A 25,874-nucleotide genomic window follows, 5' to 3' on the forward strand; every position below is an offset into this window, starting at 1 on the left:
GCTAACGAAAAGGGTTCAGCTTAAGTTAAGGACAACGCAGCCAGCTATACGATAGGTGTAACGTTAAGAGACAGGAAGCGGGCAGAGTGGATGAGGGAACAAACGCGGATTAATGACGTCCTAGCCTAGGTCAAGAGGAAGAAATGGGCTTGGGCAACGCATCCAATGCGAAGACACGATAACCGCTGGTCTTTAAGGGTAACGGAGTGGATTCCAAGGGAAGGAAAACGTAGCAGGGATCGAGAGAAAGCTCGGTGGGCGGATGAGATTAAGTTTGCGGAGATACGGTTGCCGAAACTGGCAAATCAATGTGTTAATCGGAGAGACATGGGAGAGGCCCCTGTAGTGGGCGTAGTCGGGGTGATGATGATGATGATGATGATGATTCAGTTTCATTTCGTGTACAGTTTGGCTCGAAAAAGAGGTGCACAGTTGACGGAGAAGTGGCAGTTTTATTGCTGAAAGGCGGCTAAAGGGAACAAGGTCGGCAACCGTGTGGCCTCGTGAATGTATTATGAGCAGATCCTTCAGGGATTTGGCAGAACCGGAAACTCGTGGTACTTGTTGCCGATCTTGTGCAGACACAGCATAGTTCCGCCATTCTTCTCGTCCTCGAGGAGTTGCATAATGCTGAGCGCCACCACCACGGGCCTGGGAAAAAAAATGAAGCGTCGAGTGCATAAATTGACAGCATTAGTAAATTTACAATTATAGCGGAGATAAAAGCATACAGAAAGTTTGTGGAGCGCACAAGCTATGAAAAACTACAATTATCTCGCTGCCTTAAGGTGTTACTTGGCACTAAAGGCTGCATATAGGAGGTCGCGCAAAAAAGTGCCGACCACATTCTTCAGTTGATGGGCGCATACATACCTTTCAAAGTGATTAGGTTTTTTACATCGCCATTAAAGCGCAGGCTCGTACATTTTTCTCCGTGTTTATGCTGCTGAAACTCTTTTTGACTCCCACACATTCCATTTGCGGTTGAAGTGTGTTCATTTCACGCTAGTAACATTAAAATCGGGTTTATATCAGGGACCAGCAAACCTATAGGTTATTAACCAGACTGTCCACTGCAATTGTGGAGCTTATTGAATCACTTCTTCCTCAAATAATTTTCGTGGTTTCAGATTTCAGTAAATTCAAGGAACGAGGTGAATATTTCAACGGCTATACGACAATGTATTGAAACAAACACATCAATCATGTTAAGAAAAATGGTCGAGAGAACCACAGCATGTTACCTACATACAGTTTTAATGCGTATAGGTCCCCTTACAGTTCCTACAATATACAGCACATGTTATCGCTACTCGAGAAAATATATTTCAAATTCATCACTGATGGTACCAGCGTGCGGTTACTGGTGGATACAGAATTTCACTTGCTGCGATTTCTAATCAATTCATGGGAACACAGCTAGGTTAGCTCATTTTGTTCGCCTAAGCACCCAGAATCAACACTAAGAGTAAGCGATCGGTGAAATGAATGCAAACTGAACAGTCATCTTTCCCAATTCTCAGCTATCAGAAAAAATACTGCAAGTGCCCTAAGGGTGCCCATCCCCATCATTTTCTTTTTAATATCTATCTCGCTGCTACCCCATTCCAAACGTACTGTTGCGGTGTACCAACGCCCCTCCAGCCCTACAAGGCAGGTTGTGAATTTTCACGCTTGCCTGAATTCATAGAATTAATCATCTCGAGCTCCATAAACAGGACCGAGTCACACCGATCGCGCTCAGACGAAACTGTGATGAATTTTAAAATAAAGTCGTGTACTCTCTTCTTCACATCCTTTTCTTCACATCCGTCTCTCATAGCCTTAGCCGCTTTGGGACGTTAAACCCCATAAACCACATCCTTTTAACTTCTTATTATCGGACACCTGTCTTTAAGCCTTAATATTTAAACCTTTTGTGATTGCATATGAGGAGTGAATGAATGAATGAATGTTTATTTCGCTTTGCCTTACAGAAAGCGTGGGTGACGAAATAAAAGCGGTTCGCAATAACCGCTTTACGGGTTTTGTCACCCGAAAAAGTCGACGATGACAGCAGCGGCAGTTCTTGCGGCATACAAGTAACAATTCACATCTCAAAGAGAAAAGATTGTGCTGTAATGCAGATAGGGGGTAGATATATTAAACAATGACAAGAGAAGAAAAAATAACGGCCAACTTATGTATTTCAGTACTAATACAACCTAATCAATTAAATCTTCACGACGTGCACGAAAAGCATCTTGGTTTTATTGTTATAAAGAGAAGAGTTCAAACATCTTGGTAGTATATATTTAAGCATAGCAAAACCGTAGTTTGTTCTACATCTGGGTACCGAAAACATTTCAGTATTTATAGTGGTATATGGCGTGTTGTGTGGCACCAGCTGCACAATACGAGAGAAAAAGGGGTCATTTCTTGCCGTCTGCTTTTTCTAAAAATAGGCAAACCTGTACTCAAACAACCCATGAACTGGAATTATTTTGTATTTTATTCGTATGGGACGAGTTGGGGCATCATAGCAGGCATTAGTAATTACTCGTAGCATTTTCTTCTGCTGAAGAAAAAGCTTTTGCAAATTGGACACTGTGGTATTTCCCCGTACCAAATAACAATACCCTGAGTATAAGAAAAAGAATGCATAGTAAAGGTCAAGTTTTGTTTTTGTAGGTAAGATATATTTTTGCGAGGGACGATGCATATGAATTTAGAAAGCTTGATGCAGATCTTGTTTATGTGAGCATCCGATGACATTGAAGGCGTAAAGTCTACTCCATGTGATGTGAATGATTGAACATATTCAATTTGTGTGCCACTGAAAAATATAGGTGGTGCATTCCCTACAAACTTGCCCTTAGCATGAAATATTGTCGCCTTTGTTTTTTCCTTGTTTACTGTCAAGGAGTTTGATGATGACCATTCCATCAGAGCAGTCAATACTATGTTCGCTGAATCAGTTAGTTGGTTAATATCAGTGGAGGAGCAAGGCAAACTGGTGTCATCAACATAAATAGTAAATTTTATCTCGTTGTTTATATTAGTGATGTCATTTATACATAAGTTAAAAAGTATAGCCCTGTATTTCACTCCAAAGTAAGGACACTCACTGCTGGATTCTTGTGTCGTACACATGAGCGAACTCTGTGGTGTCCTCGCACCCCCTGCAATAGTCGGAGAGCTGGGCCCAGAGTCTCGTGTCGATGGGGTCGGGGCAGATGCAATACACCTTGACACCGGTGCGGCTGTAGTACAGGTCGGACTGCAAGTGGGACACGGGAAGGGGTCACTAAGGGACCGGAGCTGCCCTCCACTTGAATAAATGTGTAAAGCTTTCAATGAGTGCAGTGGCTTGCAGTAATAGCCCTTGTAAAATTTGCACCAAATTTCATTACGGGTTATTTACAAAGCCAAATAGATCGCATTCTAAGAGCACGGAATCAACTTCACGTTACAGAAAAGCTTACTGCAGCGACATGTATGCAAGTCCACAGGAAATGCAAGTGCTTATCGTGGGGCGTCCTCACGTACGGTTTCCAGACTAAAACTGCAACTTGATCCATTGTATCGGTTTGGTGTTCCATTGCATGGTTTTATTTTATCCCTACGTATCAAGTAAGGCATTTTTCTGTGCGTTGCACAATATAAATCTTCACACTCACAATAAAATGGCTGCGTAATCTCGGCAAACGAAATATATCTTGCTGTTCACTTAAGTTTGTTGCATGCATGCCAAAAGTTCTACTGGTGGGGTCTAAGCTTTTGTTAGAAACGTGTAATATTACGAGTGCCTTTCTCTCATTTTGCTAACTATATTTAGATAAGACTTAATTATTGGGGCTTTTAGCTCGTTTCTTCGAACTCTCCTTAACTGCATGTTCCCTTGGATTCCACGGATATTACGATAACTGCCTCTAGGGGCACTAAAAATGATCACATGAAAATAAGCGATCCAGGGATCTTTTCGAAAAATAACAAAATTGAGTTATACATGTTTAATCTCACAAGATAAATATTCACAAATTCTTCCATTCTTTACTACGACTATTCGATTACACGTCAAAACTTCGTATTCTTTCGCCAAAAATTTTGTCCCTTCAGTTCGAGAAGCAGCGGAGCATGCAAGAGTACTAAATGTTTCTGGGAACCATGTATAATTTTGCTATATCCAACCCTGAACAAGCCTGATTTACAAGCTTTGGCTTTTATGCTCAGTCGCCGCTTGAGCTGAAAACTCGAGTGGAGCACTGCACTGGAAACGAACCGATATCTTTCGGCAACTGCTAGTCTCTAAGCCAGCTTTTCCGCTAAGCTGGACCCACATAGGCCCACAAGCCCGGTAGGTACGAGCGCTATACCCAGAAATGATGTCACGCTCTCGACTCCTGTTTTTATTGTTTGCTACTCACTGCTGCAGTGTCCTACACCAGTTGTGCGCTGACTGCTTCAGCGTCAGCTGGACTGTGGCTGGCGCAGACAGATATTTACAGCTTTTCCTATGCACGGCTCAGCTCACAGAGATCGTCGAAGTGGCCTAAGGTGACGGCTTTAAAAATCTTTCACCTCTTCAAGGAAGTATTGCGGCTTTAATAATAGATGCAGTGTTTTCTACTTTGCTATCATTGATTTTTTTGTTTGCCCACTAAAGAACCAGAGAGGACGCTGTCAACTCAATAGCAGAGATTTTATCAGTCTGTAAACATTTGAGTTTTTCACTTGATTTCGGAAAGTGCAAATTCTCTTTAGAATAAGCCACAGGCCAAAAGCTAAAGAAAATAGGTTGAAGAGGCTTGTGGTTCATCTAAAAACTATTACAAAAATACATAAAATAAACGCATACATACCACGGTGGCAGGTCGCATACGAGCACACTATAGCAAACAAAATGTAATATGCGAAGTTTCTGAGAAAGCTGTATAGCTTTCCTTTGTAGCCGTACGGCTGCGCTTGGGTGGATGTCAATGAGTAATTACTCCCTTATTACAAATCTACTCCACCTTGGGGGATTCCCCTAAACATTTGACCAACACTGTTCCCACTTCGAGTTATTGATCAATTCGCTCTCGCCCTACCATAAGCTTGCCGTCCCGGTTAGCTCAATTGGTAGAGCGACTGCTCCGGTGTAGCGGTGGTCCCGGGTTCGAACCCCGGACCAGGACGAATTTTTCTTTAACTGCGAAGTTTCTGAGAAAGCTGTATAGCTTTCCTTTGTAGCCGTACGGCTGCGCTTGGGTGGATGTCAATGAGTAATTACTCCCTTATTACAAATCTACTCCACCTTGGGGGATTCCCCTAAACATTTGACCAACACTGTTCCCACTTCGAGTTATTGATCAATTCGCTCTCGCCCTACCATAAGCTTGCCGTCCCGGTTAGCTCAATTGGTAGAGCGACTGCTCCGGTGTAGCGGTGGTCCCGGGTTCGAACCCCGGACCAGGACGAATTTTTCTTTAACTGCGAAGTTTCTGAGAAAGCTGTATAGCTTTCCTTTGTAGCCGTACGGCTGCGCTTGGGTGGATGTCAATGAGTAATTACTCCCTTATTAAAAATGTAATATTTACGGTTGAAGGAATTGTTATACAGAGAAATAGTTTTGAAACTGGCAAAAACATTGGAACTAAAACAAAATTCGTTTGAAAGTGACTGACTGGTGGGTCGATGATAAACGGGAAAAGGACACCGATACATACACAAACTACAATATATAGCAAGAACATGCCACCTAGAATGTGGACAAGACCTATACAGAAAACGAGTTCACAAAAACTAAAAAGTTGTGAGCCACACATGAAATTTCATAATGTGACAGATCGTACGTTGGTGCAAATAGACGCTAAACTTCATCGGTGAAGCCGTGCTCCGCAGTTAGCAAACGAGAAATTAAACGCACTAAATTGCTGCAAAGCGCACGGCGAAAGTGCCAATATGATTGTCATTGTTAGCGGAACTTTTCAAATGCGTCTATTTAACTTGGTAAGGAATTAGCTGTTCTGTATGTCCTGAGAACCACAGTGAAATGTGTCGCGCGGTTTTCAGTGCACTGAAGTTCGCGTTGTGGCGCATTTCAGTGATTTATTCCCACGAAGAGCATGCTACATGCTGCCTGCAGGTCTTATAGCACTAATTTGTTGTTCAGTCTCGTTTGATGCAAGGCTCTGATAACTCACCCCAAAGCATCTCGTCATGGTGACAATGGCAGCCTGGGACGTGTTGTACGCCGGCAACTGCGGAAAGACGTAGATGCCTACGAAAGCAAAAGCAGAGGACGAAAGCTGTAGAGATAATGAAATACAATTAAAAACATATGCTTTGCCTCCTAAACCCTGTCGGTATTCAAGAAGACTGCAGCTGAAGTGGGCATATATAAGAAGCGATAAGTTTCAATATTACAGATCTGATTTCGCAATTTGGGCAGCTAGAAATAGAATGCGCATTTCGTAAGTTAAATATCACAGCAAATGAGCGCTATGTCTAATTCTACTTACAAGAATCGCAGTCTTTTTCTAGAAATCAATAAGTTAAAAGAAGTATGAAAATATATTTGCCAAAATAATAGACACAGTAATGGCATGTGATGAGACCAAAAATGATGTCTGTTTTAGTAGATTAGCGAGAAAAATTTTATGTGAATTTGTGTTTTATTGAAAAAATAACCATTCAGATATCTTTCTCACAATGTAAACCGAAAAAAAAACATTGCCATCAACTAAAAAAAATTACCGACGATTACGTTACTTCCTAATGCGAAATTTGAGCGCAGCAAATAAGCTGTTTCACCTTTTCGATAGATTGAGGCAAAGAAATCGAGCAACACATGTATGCGCTATCACAGAATTTTTTTTTTATTTTTCACACGTATTCGCAATTTCGGCTCGAGCGGTGCACATATACAGATCCGCCGCCACCGATCTGGCTCTCTGATTGCCACCGCACAGGGGTTGCATTGGAGGAGGAGCGAAGAAAGGAATTAAGTTCGAGCCGGCGCTTTGACAACCGGAGACTCGCAGGAAGAGGGGGGAGGGGGGCGGCGTGTAGACCCAGCGGCAAACGATGGGGGCAGAAGCGCGCGCAGCAAGCGGACAACACGATAAAGGGAGGAGAGAAGAGATAGCAGCGACTGACTGATGCCGCTGACGCCGATAGCGCTGGGGGGATGAAAGGGGGGCGGAGCTGGTTACGAGGCCGACGACAACGCCGACGCCGACGCGAAGCCCAGGAACGGACGCCAAAGAGCTGCGCTCTAAAAGAGCAGTAACAATGTTCGAAACAGCATGCGGCTCTCGCCGAGCGAAACTTGGTGGGTTGTGGTATTCGGCTTGGTTATCGGTTAAAAAAAGATATTCAGTGCTTCCGTTATCCTTAAAATTAAAATCCCTGAATACGTTTAGCACCGGTACGTTTAGCAATCCCATAAAAATTTGTTAATTATTTGGGAGAAATATGGGATTTAGAAATCCCATACGTTTAGCACGGGTATAAGAAGCCACCGAATATACCTGTTACTGATGACACGTTCACGATGTGCCCTCCTTTGTTGCCATTGCGCTTGTCCATGTACTTCATGCCGAGGAGGATGCCCGAGTAGACGGCTTCCTGTGGTGTACCGCGTGCAAAAACAATGAAGGGTTATTTAATGAGAACAAATTAATTCCCTAAGTTTTGCGCTATGCATGCAAATTACGTACAGAAAGCTTTGCGTAGACTTTTTAGCACCTTGCATTCGCTGCAATGCTTCCTGGCTACTGACCAGCTGAATTTTTCCTAGCGCGTTCTATTTTGCGAAAACCACCGAACTTTACAGCAGTTTCACACTGTTCCATATCTTAATATCACACGCGCAGGCCCGATGTGTTAAATATGAACCTGCATGATATATAATGTAAATGCCTTTTGTTTACTTTCGCATTAGATATTTATTACCACAGTTTGTACTGATTCTAAGCTGTCGCCACTTAAATGTCCTCTCATTGACAAAGACCGTCCTGAACAGCTTCCTCACTTATCTACCTCTGAGTACATATTGAGCATACGAGCTGCATCATAAATGTACCAAACTTAGACGAAGGAGCGAAAAAGAGGTTGGCTTTTGGTGCCAATGTAAAAGTAAAGAATTGTTGCAAAACACCTCAAAAACTTTTCCTTACAGGAATCAAAGCAGGAGCAAAAGATCTAAGTTACAATCTACAGGGAACCTGAGAAATTAAAACCTTATTAGGCTGAACTGAACCAGTCAGATATAAAATTAGCCATCGCAAAGTCAATGAGGATTTTTCTGCATTCTAGCTCTTTAGTAACGCTGGATATAAATGGAAAATAAATTTTTATCTTTTTATTTTTTAACACGATTTTTTTAAAGAGCCCTTTTTTGGCATAGCATTTTCGGCGGTGTAATACATCAGAATACGCTAAGAAAGCTAACTAGCAGGCTGGCTAACTAATTTTGAATAGTTAACATGTTAACTATATGTACCAACCCAGAAAGTAATATCTATATCAGCTTTTATCATTTCGAAAACGCTGGTATCCTCGGTGCTGTGTCCAACAAATTCTGGCTACATCGCGCCAAAATCCATGCGCTTTCGAGAAGCTTGCTGGCAAAACAACCTCTCCAGAACACGTAACTATAATCGAAATAGCCAAAATTTGTTGGGCCATAGCGCCGAGGGTAATCACGTTTTCGAAATTCTGGAAACTGGCATGAATGTTAATTGCAGTGGGCTACACACCTTTTGCTAATTGAGAAGCGTAACATTAATACTTAAATGTTAACTGTTCAGTATTTGTTAGCCAGCCTGCTAGTTAGCCCGTCTTAGCTCTATTCTGATGTACTCCACCGCTGACAATGCTATGCCAAAAAAAGTATTCTGCTAACTTGAAAGACCTATTTTTCAAAATAGAGTGAAGTCTTAGGTGAAACACCCTGTATGTGAAAAGCAAGCGGTCAGCCGAAACACACAGCGCCGAGTAACAACAAATAGGTCAGTGAGTTAAGCTCGTCAGCGCAGCTATTCGCCAGCGCATCGAAAGAAAACCGTGCTAATGTGCTTAGCGCTTGTGCTCTTGTTATTTCCTTAAGAAGTAATGTGGCTTTCTTTTGGTTGGTATTGGTGATTGGTCAAAATAAAAGGATGGTGAAATAGTACTAAAAAATAAAAACCTAAATACACACAGCAACATTTAATTTTCTTTCAACGCGACGAGTAACTTAATGCAGTGAGTTGATTTGAGGGATGACAGCTTGGTGAGAAGAAGAGAACTGTCGACCATTCCTTGCACCGTCTTCTTCGGGTGCTTCGCACAGAAGATTTGTTGTTATTGCGCTTAACAAAATTTTCTAAAAACTTTGTGCGCATATACGCTTTTGTAGGAAGTCTATTTCTAATGTGCATGCCACAAAATAAATTTTGTTGTCATACGTGAACTCACCAGGTTTGTGGCAAAAAGTTTTCGCCAGTTTTCCTCCCCAGCAATGCCAGCGTTGTTTATGACGATGTCGATGCAACCAAAATGGTTTTTGGTTTTCTTGAAGCCATCTGCAAAAAAGTCAACAGAAAGTTCAAAGATACGTCAGGTCCCTAGAAATATATTTGAACCTACAAGTTAAAGACTGCAGCTACACATTAGCTAAACCTAAAGAGAAATTATTCAACTATAGCTGTCTGACACAGTGAAAAATCTAAACTTATCCTTTATGACCTCCTTTAAATGAGGATTGTCTTTGTTTTTTACCTCGTACTTGTGTCACGTACAGTGCCCGCTGCTATTGAAGCATGGCAGTGGATGAAGTATTAAGCAGATCAATCCATTTCACTGACTACACCAGCCTGCAATATTGGTCCCGTTAAGGGAAGAACGTTATCACAGGAAGTTTAACGCCACTAATACTTTCACCACTCGCTCAAATACACTAAAGGAGACTGGAAGAAGCTCACATGGAAGGCATTTACGCATAATGGAGAGAAAATCGCCGCACCATAAAAGAGGTCTACCTTGAGCTCCGCCTGGACAAAGGCCTTTACCCTCCCCCTCATCCATCACTCACGGTGCCGGAGTCTCGCATTCTTCGGCACATTCAGATGAATGCAGTTATCACACCGTCCCGCCTCTTCCTCTATCGCTATCGATCGGACCCTTCCTGTCCCAACTGCCCCTGTATCTATGCGGACCTGGCCCATTGCCTCTTCTATTGCCCGGCTGCTCAGCAGTCGGGTTCCTTACCCCCACCTTCTCTATCCATCACCACCTGGCTCGACTGGCTTGGCGCTGAAGGGTAAGAAGAACAGCGGCTTCTGGTCGCCCAGGTGGTCGACATGCTCGGCCTATAAATTATGGTCAAATAAAAGTCTTTTACTACTACTACTATGCTTTCCTCAAAGTAATCCTCACAAAATTCTGCTGTGATTCAACGACAAGATTAAGGACGGTTAGGAAGAGATAGAACTCTACCTGAATACATATAATTTTACTGACTTTGGAATAGAAATGCTCTTCTACTACTATATCTATATTGCTGATTAATGCCAACTGATAACTTAGTGAGACACAGGTTTTACAGCATTTGAGAAGCTCTCTTGCTACATAGACGCGAGCAGAACTCAGTTTAGAAGCATGCAAGCACCTAGTTTTGAGAATGGTGCTAACTCATAATACGATGGTCCCCCATTGGATGTACCTAAAGATCTCCCAGATTCTTGTGGGCCTCATACGCGAGCGTTTTCGCATTTCTCTTTGATCGAAATGAAAAATGGTGAGGCCAGTTCAAACTCGCGCACACTTTGTGATCGGCAGCCAAAGGTCATTACTTAAAGTCATCTTTATGCATTGCGAATAACAGACATACCTAATGACTGAGCAGACAGTCGATGGTGACCTCGCGACAGATAAGAGCCGTATCAAATTACAATGAATTCATTTTGCTTTATCTAGTTTCAAGCGAATATGCCTATCAGGACAAAGAGCCTCCTATGGTAGTTTGACGGGGCGCAAGAGTCTGCTATGATGTAATGTAAGCACAGCGCGAAATTCCTAGATAGCAACAACCACACTAATAGTATTATATCAAGATATGCAACAAAAGACAGGTGTCGCTCCAGATGCAAATAGGGCAACATGGATGAAATATTGAGGCACGAAACATGAGATATAAATGTCTATACAAAATTATTAAGATAGGAAGAATGCGCTAAAACTTCCAGATTTAAGTGACTGTGTTATTAGAATAGCAGGTATATAAGACAATTATAACTGTCTTTGCTTCAAATACAAGGCCACCAAACCTGGAGAACCACGTCATTCAAGGAGACCAACTTTTCAAGATTGAAAAGTTGGTCTCCTTGGAAATAATTTCAAAATCTTCTTCGCATTTCAAATTATTAGTCTGAAAAGTGCGCTTTCTTTTTCGATTAGCATAAGCACAGCCGAAACGGTACCTATTCAGTGATGACGCGGATTACATTTTCAGGTTTTATGTTTAAAATTCTTACAACAAAAAAAAAGATATTTCATTTATGAGTGCATTGTGAAGAAATCAAACGTATTTGAGTTTTTACAATCGCTATGGCTGTGATAAGGTCACTGAAGAAACTTGTCGAAAACAAAGAATGCGTAAAACTCAAAATTTACGCAATAGACGACACGAAGATGCTGTACAGAAAGGAAACTGCGTTCTAGTTTGAGAGAGAAGCAGGTGATCTTCGATGTATCGGATTGTTTCTCCTTGCAGAACGACGCTTTTACTCTTGCCAGTATTTGTTCCGGCGATACACCCAGAGCTTCAGTAGTCGATGCATTCGACGCGTACAATGCACAATAGAAATGAAGCGTAATCTTGGCTATAGAGCGTGGAGTGCGCGGCCATGTTACATTACCCCAGTTATCGTAGTTTTCTTTTTCTCATATATCAACAATACGCAGGCTGTGGTTCGAACTACTTGCAAATATACCTTTATGTACTCCACGCGATCGTAGGGAGTTCCCACCCTCTATGTTCTTGCCTTTTGATTTCATCCAGCTGATCAGAGCGGCCAGCCGGTTCAGTTTCCCGTTAGCTATATAACTTTTCGCTGGACGTTTCCTCGACATGTAGCGTACGTTGAGCGGCCGGAAGCGTTGGCAGAGACCAGATCTGCGTGATTTCTCCGCGTATGAACAAAGAAAAGAGCTCACATCTCTGAGATAGGCGCCAGAGTCCGCCATAGTTTACGGCTGAAAACGACAGGGACGCAAGGGGGCAAACAACAACTTCCTATATCATCCTTCAAAATGTAATCGGTCTGGCTACTTGTTAGTAGTGCAGTTGAAGCGGCTGGCGTTAGGCGATGGCTTCTACAAAGCTGTTCTCACGCACTCTACGGCAAGCAACAAGTGAGACGGAGTAGAAGTAAGGGCGCATCGAGGTGGTCAGTAGGGGCCTATTTTTTTCTTTAAGTTCGCGAACAAGCCGAAACTGGAGCGAGAACCTAATCCGTGACCTCGAAATCAGCCAGAGGGACGCTTCTACTGCCGGTTTGTAGCAAGAGAAGTAAGCCAGGACACCCCGTGCCGCGGACACGAAAAAAACAAAAAGGTACGAAAGGTGATGCGGCCGGCACATTCGACGCTAAGCCGTCGGACATAAAGCGGCGTCGCTCAGACTCGTTAGAGATGGCACCGGCGACGGGTAGCTGCAGCAGCTGACATGAGCTTCGGCGTTGGGATATCTCGGCGTCCTTTTATCGTTTTGCCCAGGAGGCTTTTACTGTGAACAGCGTCAACTGTCCCCAATAACGACTTTGACCTGTTTGTAAAGAACAGCGTTATGGCGACGCCGAGTTGTGCTTCCGCCGCAAAGTAGCGCGGTGGACCGGAAGCACGCCGTAGAGGAAGCGACGGGAGCCTTGCAAACTGTCATCGCTTAACTCATGCATATTTGTGCCGCTCTTAATGGAGGAAGCTGAGGAGGAATACGTAACGAAGCAGAGGTGATAATGTAATGTGCATAGATTTAGAGCACGCGTGTTTTAATCTCTCCGCGCGCAACAATGTGCACAGGAAAGCACTTTTTGATGTAGAGAACGGTAACGCTGTAAGCGAAAACCTTATGTGGCGGCGACGATGATGCTAAAGAATGATGTGCGAACTAGGCGCCCGTGGTTTTATATCTAAGTTAGGTAGGTAATGGCCAAGTCACCGCCGTTGTAGGGGCTTGCGCGAAAAATAGAGGAGAGTATACTCTAGATACGTCAGCTGTCTCCGCCTCAGCCGATATTCTCTTGTTCGGCTGCTCCGTCCCGCGTTAAGGTTGCTGGCATACAGGCAGGTATAAAGGAATTATAGATAATTTTTAAGTTACCATAGAAACTCCTGTATGGGGCATGTACCGGAATTCTAGGTTGTTCGCCGCTTTCAGGTCACCGTTACAAAACGGACTTGTTCTGCGTCTTCGCGGACATGTCCTAAGTTTCTAGAAACCTATGCAAAACGCATTATCGGTCCACGGCTCAAGGCCTCGTGTGGGTGGGCGATCTTTCCGCAATCATTTCGACTGCTGCAAAGCGCCGAAAAACTCTCGTGCTGCGATTCTATTTGAATGCAAGATTACGGTATGAGGCCATTGCTGAGAACAAAATTTGAATTGAGAAAAACTAAAAATTAGTTATCTTTATTAACATATGCGTCTTTTATCCTTAACAAAATGTTAAAACTCCTAGATTTGATTTTATTTTTAAAGGAATTTTCTATATAGCCATCCGTACTTGGCATTCACAACTTTAATTTAGTTTCGCGCAAGTAAACTGCGTTTATTTTACTCGCTTATGTATGGCAGCTATGGAATGAAACAAATTTTTATACCATCAATTGTCATTGTGTTTAGTGGAATTACCAAAAGCTATGGTTTTCGCATATGCATCGTTGAGGAAAAAAATAGGGAACTAAGGAAACAAATTGCACGATATTACCAGCGGTGATACATTCTAGAGATAGATATACAAATATTAACTGCATAAAGTTAAAAAAACTAAAGGGATAAAGTTATGATTGCTCAGTAGACAGGAATGGCAAAAAATGAGTTTCGAGAAAAACGAAAAGTAAGAATAGAAATAACTACACGTGCCATAAACCAATGTCCTGGAAGGTTAAACGGCACCATGTGTATAGCTTATCTCCCCCTTTGAGTTTTTTTTTCTTGTGTTTTTGCTGCAACAGTAGATCGCAAGGAAGACTTCCAGATAGGCTGCTGGTCGCCTGTCAGCCAAGCTTTCTGTATATGTGGGCCAAGTTTGATCTGCTTTAAAACATCTATCGTACTACGGTTAGCAGTGTCGAAACTACAGACGAAACTTCAGTGCTCGAATCCTGCCATAACCATATAATGTGTTCCAAACGTCTTGCGTTGTTTTTGTTTGCTTTCTGTAACCGAACACAAATGCGGACCGAAACAAACATAAGTGGTAAGAAACAATTATAAATCTAAACTGAAGAACGAAAAAGAAAAAAAAGCAAATAATAATGAAAATTACTTTTTTTACTGCAAAACTATTTGGGTTTCGCGAGATGCGTAGCAGGTTACAATTCTGTTTCCATCTTTTTAACGTTAATTAGAAACATAATTTTTGCTGCCGCTCTATCAGGAATGAATCAGACTTTTGATGAAACAAAATTTGAAAAATTGAATTTTATAATGCATATTGTATTTTAAAAGTTCGTTCACACCTTAAGGAAGGTTGGAAATTTATAACTTTGAAATTTCATTAAAGAAACCTATAGTGGTTCAGAGGTGGCATGGACGACGCTCCTGTGTATTGTGTTGTTCTTGTCAGTCTTGACCGCTTTTCTTTGCAAGTAAACCTATATTTATTTCAAGGTAGGCATGCTGCGCTTGCTGGTCATTTGTGCTTCAATAATTGAGGCAATTGTTTTGGCAAGGAAAGTTCACGTAATCGATATCTATCCTGAGGCATTCCGTAGCACTCCTCACATACCCAACTGCGAACTCTTCTGGATGACTGTTACAGGAAAAGATGTTGTACGTGGAAATTCGTTACATCAAGAAAATGCACATTTGACACGTCGAGTCAAATGGCCAGTAATCCCACCACGGTCAGGGAATGCAAACTTGTACTTGCAAAAGAGCCCACTACATGGACCGGATCATTAATACTGAAATAATACCTCATTAATCTATACTTAATTACGAATAGTTAATATGACTTGCTACTGGCACTGGCCCGAAAGACGCGGGTTCGATTCCAGCCGCGGCGGTCCCATTTCGATGGAGGCGAAATGCTAGAGAGCCGTATACTGTGGATGCCAGCGCACGTTAAAGAGCCCCAGGTGGTCTAAATTATCCGAAGCCCTCCACCAGAGCGTCCCAATAACCTGAGTCGCTTTGGGACCTTAAACCTCAAAAAACGGAAGCGTAGTTATTGTAGTGAGCAATGTGTAATGCATGCTGCGCATACTTTTTTCCCGTGGTGTGAACTGCGAGTCATAATTACGAGCTAAAAGGTACATAGACTACGGGTCAACCAATATACAGGCAGGCATCATTTGTTTTACTGTCACCAAAACACGCATGCTTAAGAGAACGAGGCTCAGGACCAAACACTAACGGAATAAAATTAAAAAAAACTGCGTCTAAAATGAATGGAGAAAAGAACAATCCGCCGCGAAATTTCCACTTCGTTCCAAGAAAGAAATAACGACAGAGTGTTCACCTTAAACTTTGTTCCAGATTTAGTCACTAATGCTTCTTACAGTTCTCAATTAATTTGACTATCTGACAACGTGACTATGCATGCTACCTGTAAGACTGCTGCTCAGCCGCATAACTTGCAATCTGCAGCCAAGTACACCGTGGGCGGTAGTCGTTTTGGAGACCTACAGACTCACTCGGATGTGTTAGTGCTGCTGGCTTTGCTCGACACTCGAAGCCATCCTCTTAGTGAAACTGGTCAGGGAATCGCTTCCACAGTCGTTCTTGTTTCTTAGTCATCGATCCTTGGCGTTAGTAATGAACTGCAAAAGGGACGATTATTGGGCTAGTTGGCTCGTGATACTGGAACGAAAAGGCGCGAAAGCAAGGGACTACAGAAAGGAAGACCACAGACACAGCGCTGACTTACAACTGGGTGTATTTTGTGCGAGAACGCATTAAATACAGAAAGCATGCACAAGAAAAAACACAACACGCTACTAAACAACAACGCACAAGAGATCGATGCTTGAGGGAACCGTCTATTCACTTATAAATGAAAGAAGCAGCTTTCTTAGATACTAGCAAATTATTTCAGTAGTGTGTTGTGTTTCTTTTTCTTGTGCTTGCTTTGTGGATTTAATGCTTTCTCGCACGAAATACACCCAGTTGTAAGTCAGCACTGTGTCTGTGCTCTTCCTTTCTGTAGTACCGTGTTTTCGCGCTGTTTAGTTCCAGTTAGTAATTGTACTACTCATTATTGTAATACCAAGAGCCCAGCTTATTGTCACGGCCTTATGTTAACGTACGTGCGAGCATCTTCGGTAAAACAGCCCACTTTTTGCAATTCCCGAGAAGTGAGCGCTGCGCTCGAGCGAAGCTATCAATAGTAGCTCTGTTTCCTCCTTTTTTTCTCCTCTACCTTGACAGCGTGGCAGACGCAAATAGACAGTTTGATTTCAACGTGCGAGTTGGATTCGATGTTCAGTTTTCTCACGGTTTGACGATACATCACAGCATTTCCACTGTGATGAGAGAAACGAACACATATAGCGCCTCCTGGCTGTGCTCTTAACACTAAATACTTACTAAAAAGTTGCTTTTATTTCTTTCGTGTTGCTCATGTGAAAACCGCATGAACCGAACGAAGTGTAACGGGTCTATACAGAAACCCCATGCACAGAAGTGAAAAAGCATGCCGCCTTAGTAAAACTTGATGCAAAATATATGGAAATCTTGTAGAAACCACGAAGAAACGATATGGAATCCTCGCGGAAAACATGTTCTGAAGAGCTTACGGATTTCCGTAAAATTTTTAGACTGCGCGGACACCACATTCATATAATTTCATACACGCAAATCAAACCCAACGATTAACGAGGGTTACCACAACACTGAACTTAAAAGACAAGCAGTCGTTTAGTACACCTCCATGTTCTTCAATTTATTGTCCGCTTCGCATTCTTGTCAGAGACAGTAGTCATTAAATGCCATTGCGTGTCAGTCGGTGGGATCTGCACTTTCACACAGCTCCTCGGCGCTCTACATTTTACTAGTCAGTGAGAAACGTCCTCCACTAGCAATTAAGCAACACACGGAAGCCAGCTGTGCCACGATCCACTTGGCAATCTAGAGCTCGACCCTATCATGCATTGTGGTGGACGTAGAATTCCGGCGCTCGGTTTATGCGCCGCACGTTTCCGCGCCTCATCTTACGGACGCAGTGGGCGCCGCGGGGACTCTGCTTGCCGCTCATTGTTGAGACGCGGGCCCACCGTGCGAGTTCTCAGCGATTCCCCCGCATCCCCGCTTTCGTGATTTGACTTGCTTTGGGACGCCGCCCAGTACATTGTCCTGCTAACCCGACATGCCCGGCAGGTTCTTTGCGTAGTAATCGGGCCAGCGAACCAGAACAAAGTCCAGGAGGGAGTACAAATTGTAGCCGCCCTGTATCAATAGATTCCCACGTTCAAGCCATAAAGAAGTTGGTTTGACTGGAAACGAAGACTTTCGATAGAGAGAGGAAATCGGTCGGCTTCCGGTCCTTTTTCCGAATTGAATGCGAGGATGTGAGTCCTGTTGTTTTTCATGTAGCGGATATCTGAGACACATCCATTAAGTTCACGAGGTAATCACGGCGTGCGTTTCATATCATCGACTTCGTGGATTCCAATCCATTATAATTCAAGAAAAGTCTTGCTTCTATTGGGAATAAAAAAGAAATCTTCAATAAAATGGGAGAACACAAGTGTTTCCAAGGCTTTTCGGGCCCAGATTTTCTGGACATCACTAACTGCCGCCACCTGTCAGTCGCCAGTGAATAGCACTGCTTAGCTAAATGGAAATATTTTGATTTGCAACTCACAAGAAATGAAATATTAAGGTGAGATGTTGCTCAAAGAAGATCTCACTGATGGCCAACTCTCCCTACGGTCTGTGCGTTGACTTTTCGCTTGCTTCCTGCACGCGCAGGGACTAATTCTGACTGCTTAGAAAATCAATGGGATGTTCACTATTAGCGCCATGCAGGATGCAGTGGCATCCGCGCAAACTAGAAGTGCTTTGTCCAGATTTCTGGAGTTTTTATGTGTTTTGCGTCCGTTAGAAAGGCTTATTCGTCAGGAATAAGCCTGGAAGCAATAAACTCACTACTGGGGATAGTAAGCTTAGCATATTTTTTTTTTTTGCAATGGGTGGCGCTGAATTTGAAGACACGACTTGGGACAGGGACAGAGAGACGACGAACAGAATGAGCGCTAAACTTTCAGCTGATTTATTATTCAGACGGGATAGGCTTTAAAAGGAAATGGTGATAGGTTGTAGCACGCAGTCATGATTTTATTTTAGTACCAGAGAGACGTATTCTTTTCTAGAGAGTGTGTCGGACGGCCTGCTCGTACATTCATTCATTCTCATCATCGTGGAGGCTTCAGTTCTTCTTCTTCTTCTTCTTCACCATACAAAAAGAAGAAGAAGTTATTTCTCTTACTTCTTCTTCTTCTCCACATGTCTTCTTAGCACTTCGTCTTTCTCTTACTTCTTCTTCTTATTCTTCCGTTCTTTTATGGGTGATTCTTGGATAGCCCACGTTTCTATTATTGTATAACATTATATTGGGTGATCAGAATTAGGCTATAGATGTTTCTTAAAATTAGGTACAGCGAGGTACGTTAAGATAATCTATGCTAAATTGTTGTGAAGCCAGGCGGCACAAAGTGAAATGATAAGTGTCCATGTCCAGCACATAATTAACTAAGATCGGTAATAAACTTTTGCAAGAGTGGAGTAATCGTGCATGTTTATATTGGAAACTTGGAGGAGGTAGTTTCTACACAATTTCATTTGGTAGATTTCTTCAAGCTCGTGTGCATACCGAGATATTTGCGCCCAAAGTTTAAGTTCCTTGCGCGTAGTTGCGCCTGCAAGGCGATGCCGGTCGGCGTGAAACACCTGTTGGCCTGACGCCGCGTTTGGTCTGCCTGCGACATGGTGAACCTGATGACTTCTCGTTTTTCACTACCCTCTATCAAAATTAAGAAACGCATGACGCAATAGTTGCATCACACTAGGAAATGGTTTCACGTCGGCTGTCATCGCCTAGCATACGCAATTATGCGAAATCAGTTGAAACAAGCGAAACGACAAAGTGGTCGTTGCTCCTTACAAGCACAAAGCTTCCCTTAGTATAAAAAAATGAAAGCGCTAATAATAGTAAATTGTTAATTTTATCGTATCGAAGCAACTCAAAGGCTATGAAGGAGCCGTGCTAGTTAGCAGCATTAATAGAAGGGATTATTAATGCGAAAGCATTTCTAGGCTATAGTCGGCGGGGTCGTATCACCAACACGTGTCCACAGTAGTTGTGTCGTTCTTAGAAGAGATAGCATCAAACGAGTGGTTGCGATCGATAGAGGATGGTGTGAGGATGAAGCATGATTGTCAAGGGTATAATTAGTTCATTAATTAGAGCCAAAAACGTCGAAAGACTACCGAAATACCGCGGGCATCGATACAGTGAGTGGACGGGAAACAGCCGCGGACGGAAAAATAGTGGAAATAAAGGAAAAGGAGTGAAAATAAAGTTTGAAATGAATTGAAATGTATTTGGTGAGTGATAACTAATCGAGCAAAATGTTTCATCAACATAGACTAATTAGTGAATTAATTATCAGCAGAAACCATTGGATGGTTGATTAGGATGCACGAGGATGTAGTAATTGGACGCGAAAGCAGCGACGGCGCCAAGTTTGAAAATCCAAAACAGTTGATTGAGATAAAAGAAGGTATAATCAGAGTAAATAAATTGATCTTAATTAAAGTAAAGCATAAGATAATTACGCTAATTCATTAGTTAAATCAGTAAACAGAAAGAAAATGGTAAAGACAGGCAAAGAGATGCGACGAGTGCCGAGGAGGTGTCAATGCTTTCGCATGCGGGTCGCCGGAGTGATCTCTAACGTTTTTTTCGGCCGGCCATCACTTGTCTAGACTTTCCAGAATTGTTAACGACAAGAAGAAAAAATCAACATTCGACCGCGCAGCATAATGGTACCTTTGTGATTTACTCGGAAGGCGAGGTCTATTTTATCGCTCTATCGTATGAAAATGTATACATCGGACGAAGTAGCCGATTTATTAGCAAAAGGCAAGTGTAGACTCAGGAAAATAAAAACAGGACCGTTTTTCAAGAGCTTGGGTCTTCACTGTTGAAATTGGTGCAGTGAAAGATAAAGATTAACGATGTCCCAAACCACAGCAGTTCTAAAAAAAATATTACAATAATCTGGCACGGACAACTGTGGCAGGCACCAAGGTGTCGAAGGTCAAAAGTGGATGCGTACGCGCACCCTGTTTTTCGCTCTGGGATAAAGCGGTGTAATTTCTCTTTGGTTTTGATTGGTTTTGCCTTGGTCTTCAGAGGCCCGTTTACTTCATCGTATGCGCTATACTGTTGTTGTTAGCATTTTCAACCTTTTAGGAATCCTAGCTTGATGCCACCCACATTTAAGGGTCTTGATGTTATCAGCTTCTCCCTATTATCCTGTAACCTGTCAATTATAGGCTTATACCTAGTTAACTTTATGAAGAATGTTTTCAATTCTTAGGCGCACCTTCCTCTTTCCGTCGTATGCCCTTGATCGATATCAACGCTCCTTCATGTCTTATAGTGTCATCCCTCGTATTTGTAGTACCTGAAATTGTTGCTTTTAACACTTCTGGGCCTTTCCTTCATTAGATTTTCTGTATACTAGTCTTAATTTGGTGACTTAAATCTTCGCTTTGTACAGTTTCCGTCATACTTAGAGGGAACATGGCAACGCGTGGCCGCCGCGAATCGCGAAAGTGCTGCCGCGGAAAGCATGCGAGAATCGATGCTAAATGCGCATGCGCGGTAAGCACAGTCGGCTGCTCCTTCCGGCTGTACTTTCCCATTAGCAATCAGTGAAAGAAACATTTCGTCTTTGTACAGAACGCGGGTGACGGGTACAAGCGGCATGAACGCATCTTGACGAAGTCCACCCCTCCCTCCCCCCCTCCCCCCCGGCTTTTTTTGTGCGTTTACCTGTGGTATCTTCAGTTCAAAGTCCGGCATCACTTAGTGTTTTTCGTTACACCCCTGCTGCGCATCTTCCACAAGCATTTTTTTCTTTTGCGATAATTCTTGAATATCGCATCTTAAGGAAGATGTTTCCAAATCAGTCCTGCTCTCATTTCTGCGTAGTGACAAGAGATCCTCCGTTTCATCGGCCCAGTATATTTTCACTAGGCTAGACGCCAACGCTCGTAGGCGGGGTGTCTGAAGAGGGCAGGAGTTTATTTGTTTCGCTACTTCCTGCAGCTTAGATACCATTTCAACCAAGAAAATTGCATTAATCCGTGCGTCTCGTACTTCCCTGACCATAGACGATCAACCGGAAAGTTATCCACAAGCAAAATAGGAGAGACGCTGGCTGAAAGTGTGCCGCATCTCTCATTCCGTACTACAAGGTCCCAGCGGCATCGGTGGCGGCGGCACAGTAGGAGCCACTCCAGCGCGCTACACACTTCCGCCGAGTCCGTTGTTTCATCCTGGGAACCGACAAAGCGCCCCGCCAAGCAACCTCGCCTTCCATTCACCGCCCTCTCCCGACCGCCATCTCCGACTAAAAAAAAAGACAAAAACGGAACAGCGTTCCACGTTAGAAACGCGTCCATCACAGCCCCCGCCGTCGGACGATTAACGGGGAGCGACCGGGTTTGCTCCCTCGCTTACCTTATTGTTTGTTCGCTGGCGTGCGCCCGGCTCTCGGAGAGCGCGCCGTCGCCGCTAGAAAGCCAAGGAAGCCGCGCATGTGTATATACATACCTACGTGGCTCCATGCCAGACGCGCGTGGCCCCAGCGAGTTCGCGGCCTGACGTCATGAACCGTCCCCTCCTTCGCCGGAGCCAGCTTAGGAGCGGTCGCTTTAGCGACCGGAGACCGGCTTCTATATCGCGAGCGGCACAAGCGTGCATTTCAGCTCGTGGCACGCACGGAACTTAGTTAAGCCGACTCTGCCTGCCCTGCCCGTCTTCCTTGAGCGTTCCATTTCAATGCTCTGGACACTTACGCCCCCCCCCCCCCCCACTTTCGTCCCCTGCTCTCTTCTTTTTATGCTTAGCCTCTCTAGGCATTCTGCTGTTGCTCAATGCATTTCACGGTTCGCTAATCCTAGTGGCACTCAGTCAACCTGATCCGAGCGCACCGGCGACTTGCAAAGAGTTGGTCTGCACGCCGAGCGAGCAATTTCGCCGGCACTTAGGGATTGACCGCCGGACGCGTTTGCGTGAGGCCTCGAGTTGGTCCACTTCTGCCTCAACAAGTCAGGAGTCGTTGCAAAGCCGCTGCTCCTGAATATGTATTGCGTGGTGGCCGCCTGGGTCCCCTCTCCTCGCGTTTTGTCATACCTGTGTAGCTTCGCTGTTATTCGTGTTTCTTCAAGAGCCGTCGCCTTGCTGTTTACTACCTCTGGTAAGGCCGTTTGGTGACTCGTCAAGAAAGGGTTGGGCACGTCAGATCAATCCTGCAGCCGTTTGCTTATACATTCCCATTTGGCTTCTGCCCTGCAGATTTCCATTTAACTCGACACAGGCTACGCGACACAATTTGTCTGGTAGCGTTAAGTGGGTTCGTACCAGGATGTCTTTCTGTCAACGGACTGAAGGTACGACTGCCCCTGGACTAAAATCGTGCCCCGCTAAGCATCTGATTACGCAGTGTGGTTGTGTCTGTGAATTTCGCTAGTAGAAATACAGCAGCTGCTCGTGTCCTGGCAGATAATAAAGGCAAATGAATTTGGTTCTGCGTCTTTAACTTGTAACTGCGCGATATAAAAGAGAAAGTAAAACAGGAGTCAAAGTAAGGACATGTAGGAGAAACATTAGTACCAGCGGAACCGAAGAGACAATCGAGGCTCATTGTTTCGCGGAATCACCTTCGTGAGAGGTCGGCGAGGAAGCGACCATATATGATGTGAAGAAACATGGGTATGCACAATAGGATAGAGACAATGCATACACGACAATGACACACAGTGTCTCAATTACCCTTGCCCTATTTCCCGCAACGTTTGTCGTTCAGTCCTGAACGAGCTTCAGCTTTCATGACGTCTTAGACGTGTGTGCGACTCCTCGTACCAACGCCTGACCTTGTTCCTCTCAAGCAAGACAAGACAGAAAACAATAAAACTGAAGTTAAAAGATGTGGAAATGTTTGGTGTCCTCTGATTATTCAATATCTTTTTCGTTATTACATTTAATGATTATCGGGCACCTTTGCTGAAAGCAATGGGAGATTAAGGAGTGATGCGTAGGCACGAACTAGTGCAGCTAAGCCAACTTACAAACCGCGCTTTTTGCGGACATAGTGTTTGTCCGAACGGTATCCATGAAGGAAAGGAAGGAATATAGACAACTTTTCCATCGTCATGGTCTTGCAATCGTTCAGATATAGCTGGAGTACTAACAGCATAAATGCCTCAGTGGCACAGGATAACGCGGAAGCAGATAACAAGGAACAGGGCGAGTTCCCTTGCCATCTATACATACATACCCTCTGTTAACCCTTTCGGGGTTTTGTGCACATTTGCATACAAAGCAAACTTACACTTCCTCTGGCAGTGGTTTCTTTGTTTTTTATTAATTTAATGCTCTTAATGAAGCCAACGGAGTGGTTCTGTATCCCGTCAAGCAAAGGAAGACAGAGATATTTCACAAAACAGGAAGAATGGTTGCAGATTTAGCCGCCAGTAATAGTGCCACTTTTTTTTTCTGAATTTTGAGCGTCACGTAAAGCTTCGAAACAGGAAGTCATTGCGCGATCTGTGAGGTGTTCATTTGAGGAATTCTGGCAGTTCAACGCTAGAATTTTTCACCATTGTGGCTCTTTGTACAGAATATTGTGCACGATTGTGAAGAAATTACATAGTGGCGTTTTACGCTCAAAAACTAAAGAATTGATGTACAGTCTTTGTCAATAGTTTAGAGCCCAGGGGGTTTACTTCTTAGCCTTGCAGTGCGACTCCTGAAGCGTTCTTGGAAGTCCTACCCATTGAAGGAGGCAGAACCAGAAAGCTTCTTACCCGGAGAAAATTTGGAGCGCTGGAGATGCATCGCGAACCACACAGTGAGGCTCAGAAGCAAACCCCCTGGATTCCAAACTTTTGACAAAGGCTGTACCTGAGGCCTTCATATGCAATTTAAGTACAACAATCTTAGCTTTGATTAGAAAGAAGGAATGGCTAATTAAATGAACAAGTTTATCCTAGAACCTCTTAAGCAATGCATAATTTTTCGAATATCTCTGCAAACGAGTTGTCCCATCTTAACTCACCTTCCAGTTGGGTGCCGTTGCTCACATCGCACTTGTAGAACGTGCAGTTCGTGTTCGGAAACCTTTTGACGAGGTCGGCGGTCGTCTCCTTGCCTGCGGCTTCGTCGATGTCTAGTATGGACACCTGTGGAGAAAACGAATTATAATAATGGGAGTGCGACCTATGCAACTGATAAGTCAAGGGTTCGACAGAATCCTGTCTGGCGAGGGAGAAACATAGTGATAAAATAAAACATACACTCGCCAAAGATGGTTTTTAAAACATACTGTTTCTAAGATTCACTCAAAGAAAGACCGAATCCGTCACTAGGGCTTCATCAGTGATCAGGATTCAGGCTAGAGAAATCACCTACACGACTGATGGCTGTGTTTAATGTGAAAAAAAAAGTTTAAGATCCATTTCGTTTGTGTTGTAAACAGCCATGTGCGAATGTCAGGGCTGAATTTAGCATTTGTCGGAGCACAACTGCCGCGGTTTGTTTCTAAGTTATCAATTACGTTGAATTTTTCTAATTACCACGAATTTCTGCCATTTACAAATATCCCAGACCACAGGGTCTGCTTTTAAGCAGTGCACCGTTCACTTAAGACGCCTTGGAAGCTACCAAGGCACTTAGGGGTGGAAATGGAGCGCGCCATCACACTTCAGTGGTTTCGAACTTGGGTGGCATGGTAAATGTCCCAATAAGAGGCTCCAAGGAGGACCCTGTTGGCTATGAACTTTGGACCCGTGCTGCGCATCCTAATGCATAGGTGGTGCATAACGAGTTCTGTTGCATGGCTCGTCACTCTCGCAACTCCTTTCGATGTTTTGTTAAAACAGGAGTACCGCTCATCGATATGAGCCAACTGACATGCGTCCTAGAAAAAAAAAAAGGCCTCTGTTTTCGTCTATATTGGTAGCAGGGAGTCCAGAAAGGGCAGCAGCAATGCCATCATATCGAACGTCTCTTGGCACTGCTACTTTTGCCCTCGACAGTACCAACAGCGCAGACATAAGGGATGCGGTAAAAACACAGTCTTCAGCAGTTCGATGGACCCCCAACCCAGAGTGCTTTAACTTTGCTCTAATGCAATGCTATTCTCATAGTTAAAATCTATGGGCGGCGAGCACTCCGCTCCTGTGAGAGGAGGCAGCCCACCCAGACCTAAGATGAATTCTATGGAAGTCAGCGCGCGTAGAAAAAGTATCAAGTTGCGCCTATTTCTCTGCGACACGCTGAAATATGCAGGAGATAAAGCAAAATATAATATGGAAGTTCACGGCAACAATTATACAACGTTAACGAGTACACCTAATGCCTCCATCACTGGCCCTCGCCAATGCTGCGTCTACAGCTGAGACCCGTTTG

At 43.6% G+C, this 25,874-nt stretch overlaps 1 protein-coding gene across 1 annotated transcript in view; it reads right to left on the reverse strand.

Moving 5' to 3' along the window:
• Positions 1–432: 432 nt before the first annotated feature.
• Positions 433–25,874, reverse strand: part of LOC149329083 (15-hydroxyprostaglandin dehydrogenase [NAD(+)]-like) — a 29,895-nt gene continuing 4,453 nt past the window's right edge. The window contains exons 2-7 of the mRNA XM_089560095.1: positions 24,523–24,646; positions 9,424–9,530; positions 7,494–7,590; positions 6,165–6,241; positions 3,108–3,259; positions 433–651 (exon numbers count right to left, since the gene is read on the reverse strand). Coding sequence (XP_089416221.1) covers positions 528–651; positions 3,108–3,259; positions 6,165–6,241; positions 7,494–7,590; positions 9,424–9,530; positions 24,523–24,646 — 681 coding nt within the window. The 3' untranslated portion in view covers positions 433–527. The remainder of the gene's footprint in view (positions 652–3,107; positions 3,260–6,164; positions 6,242–7,493; positions 7,591–9,423; positions 9,531–24,522; positions 24,647–25,874) is intronic.

This window comes from Amblyomma mixtum, chromosome 9 (assembly GCF_055824585.1).
Source record: "Amblyomma mixtum isolate Tamu chromosome 9, ASM5582458v1, whole genome shotgun sequence".
Classification (NCBI taxonomy): domain Eukaryota; kingdom Metazoa; phylum Arthropoda; class Arachnida; order Ixodida; family Ixodidae; genus Amblyomma; species Amblyomma mixtum.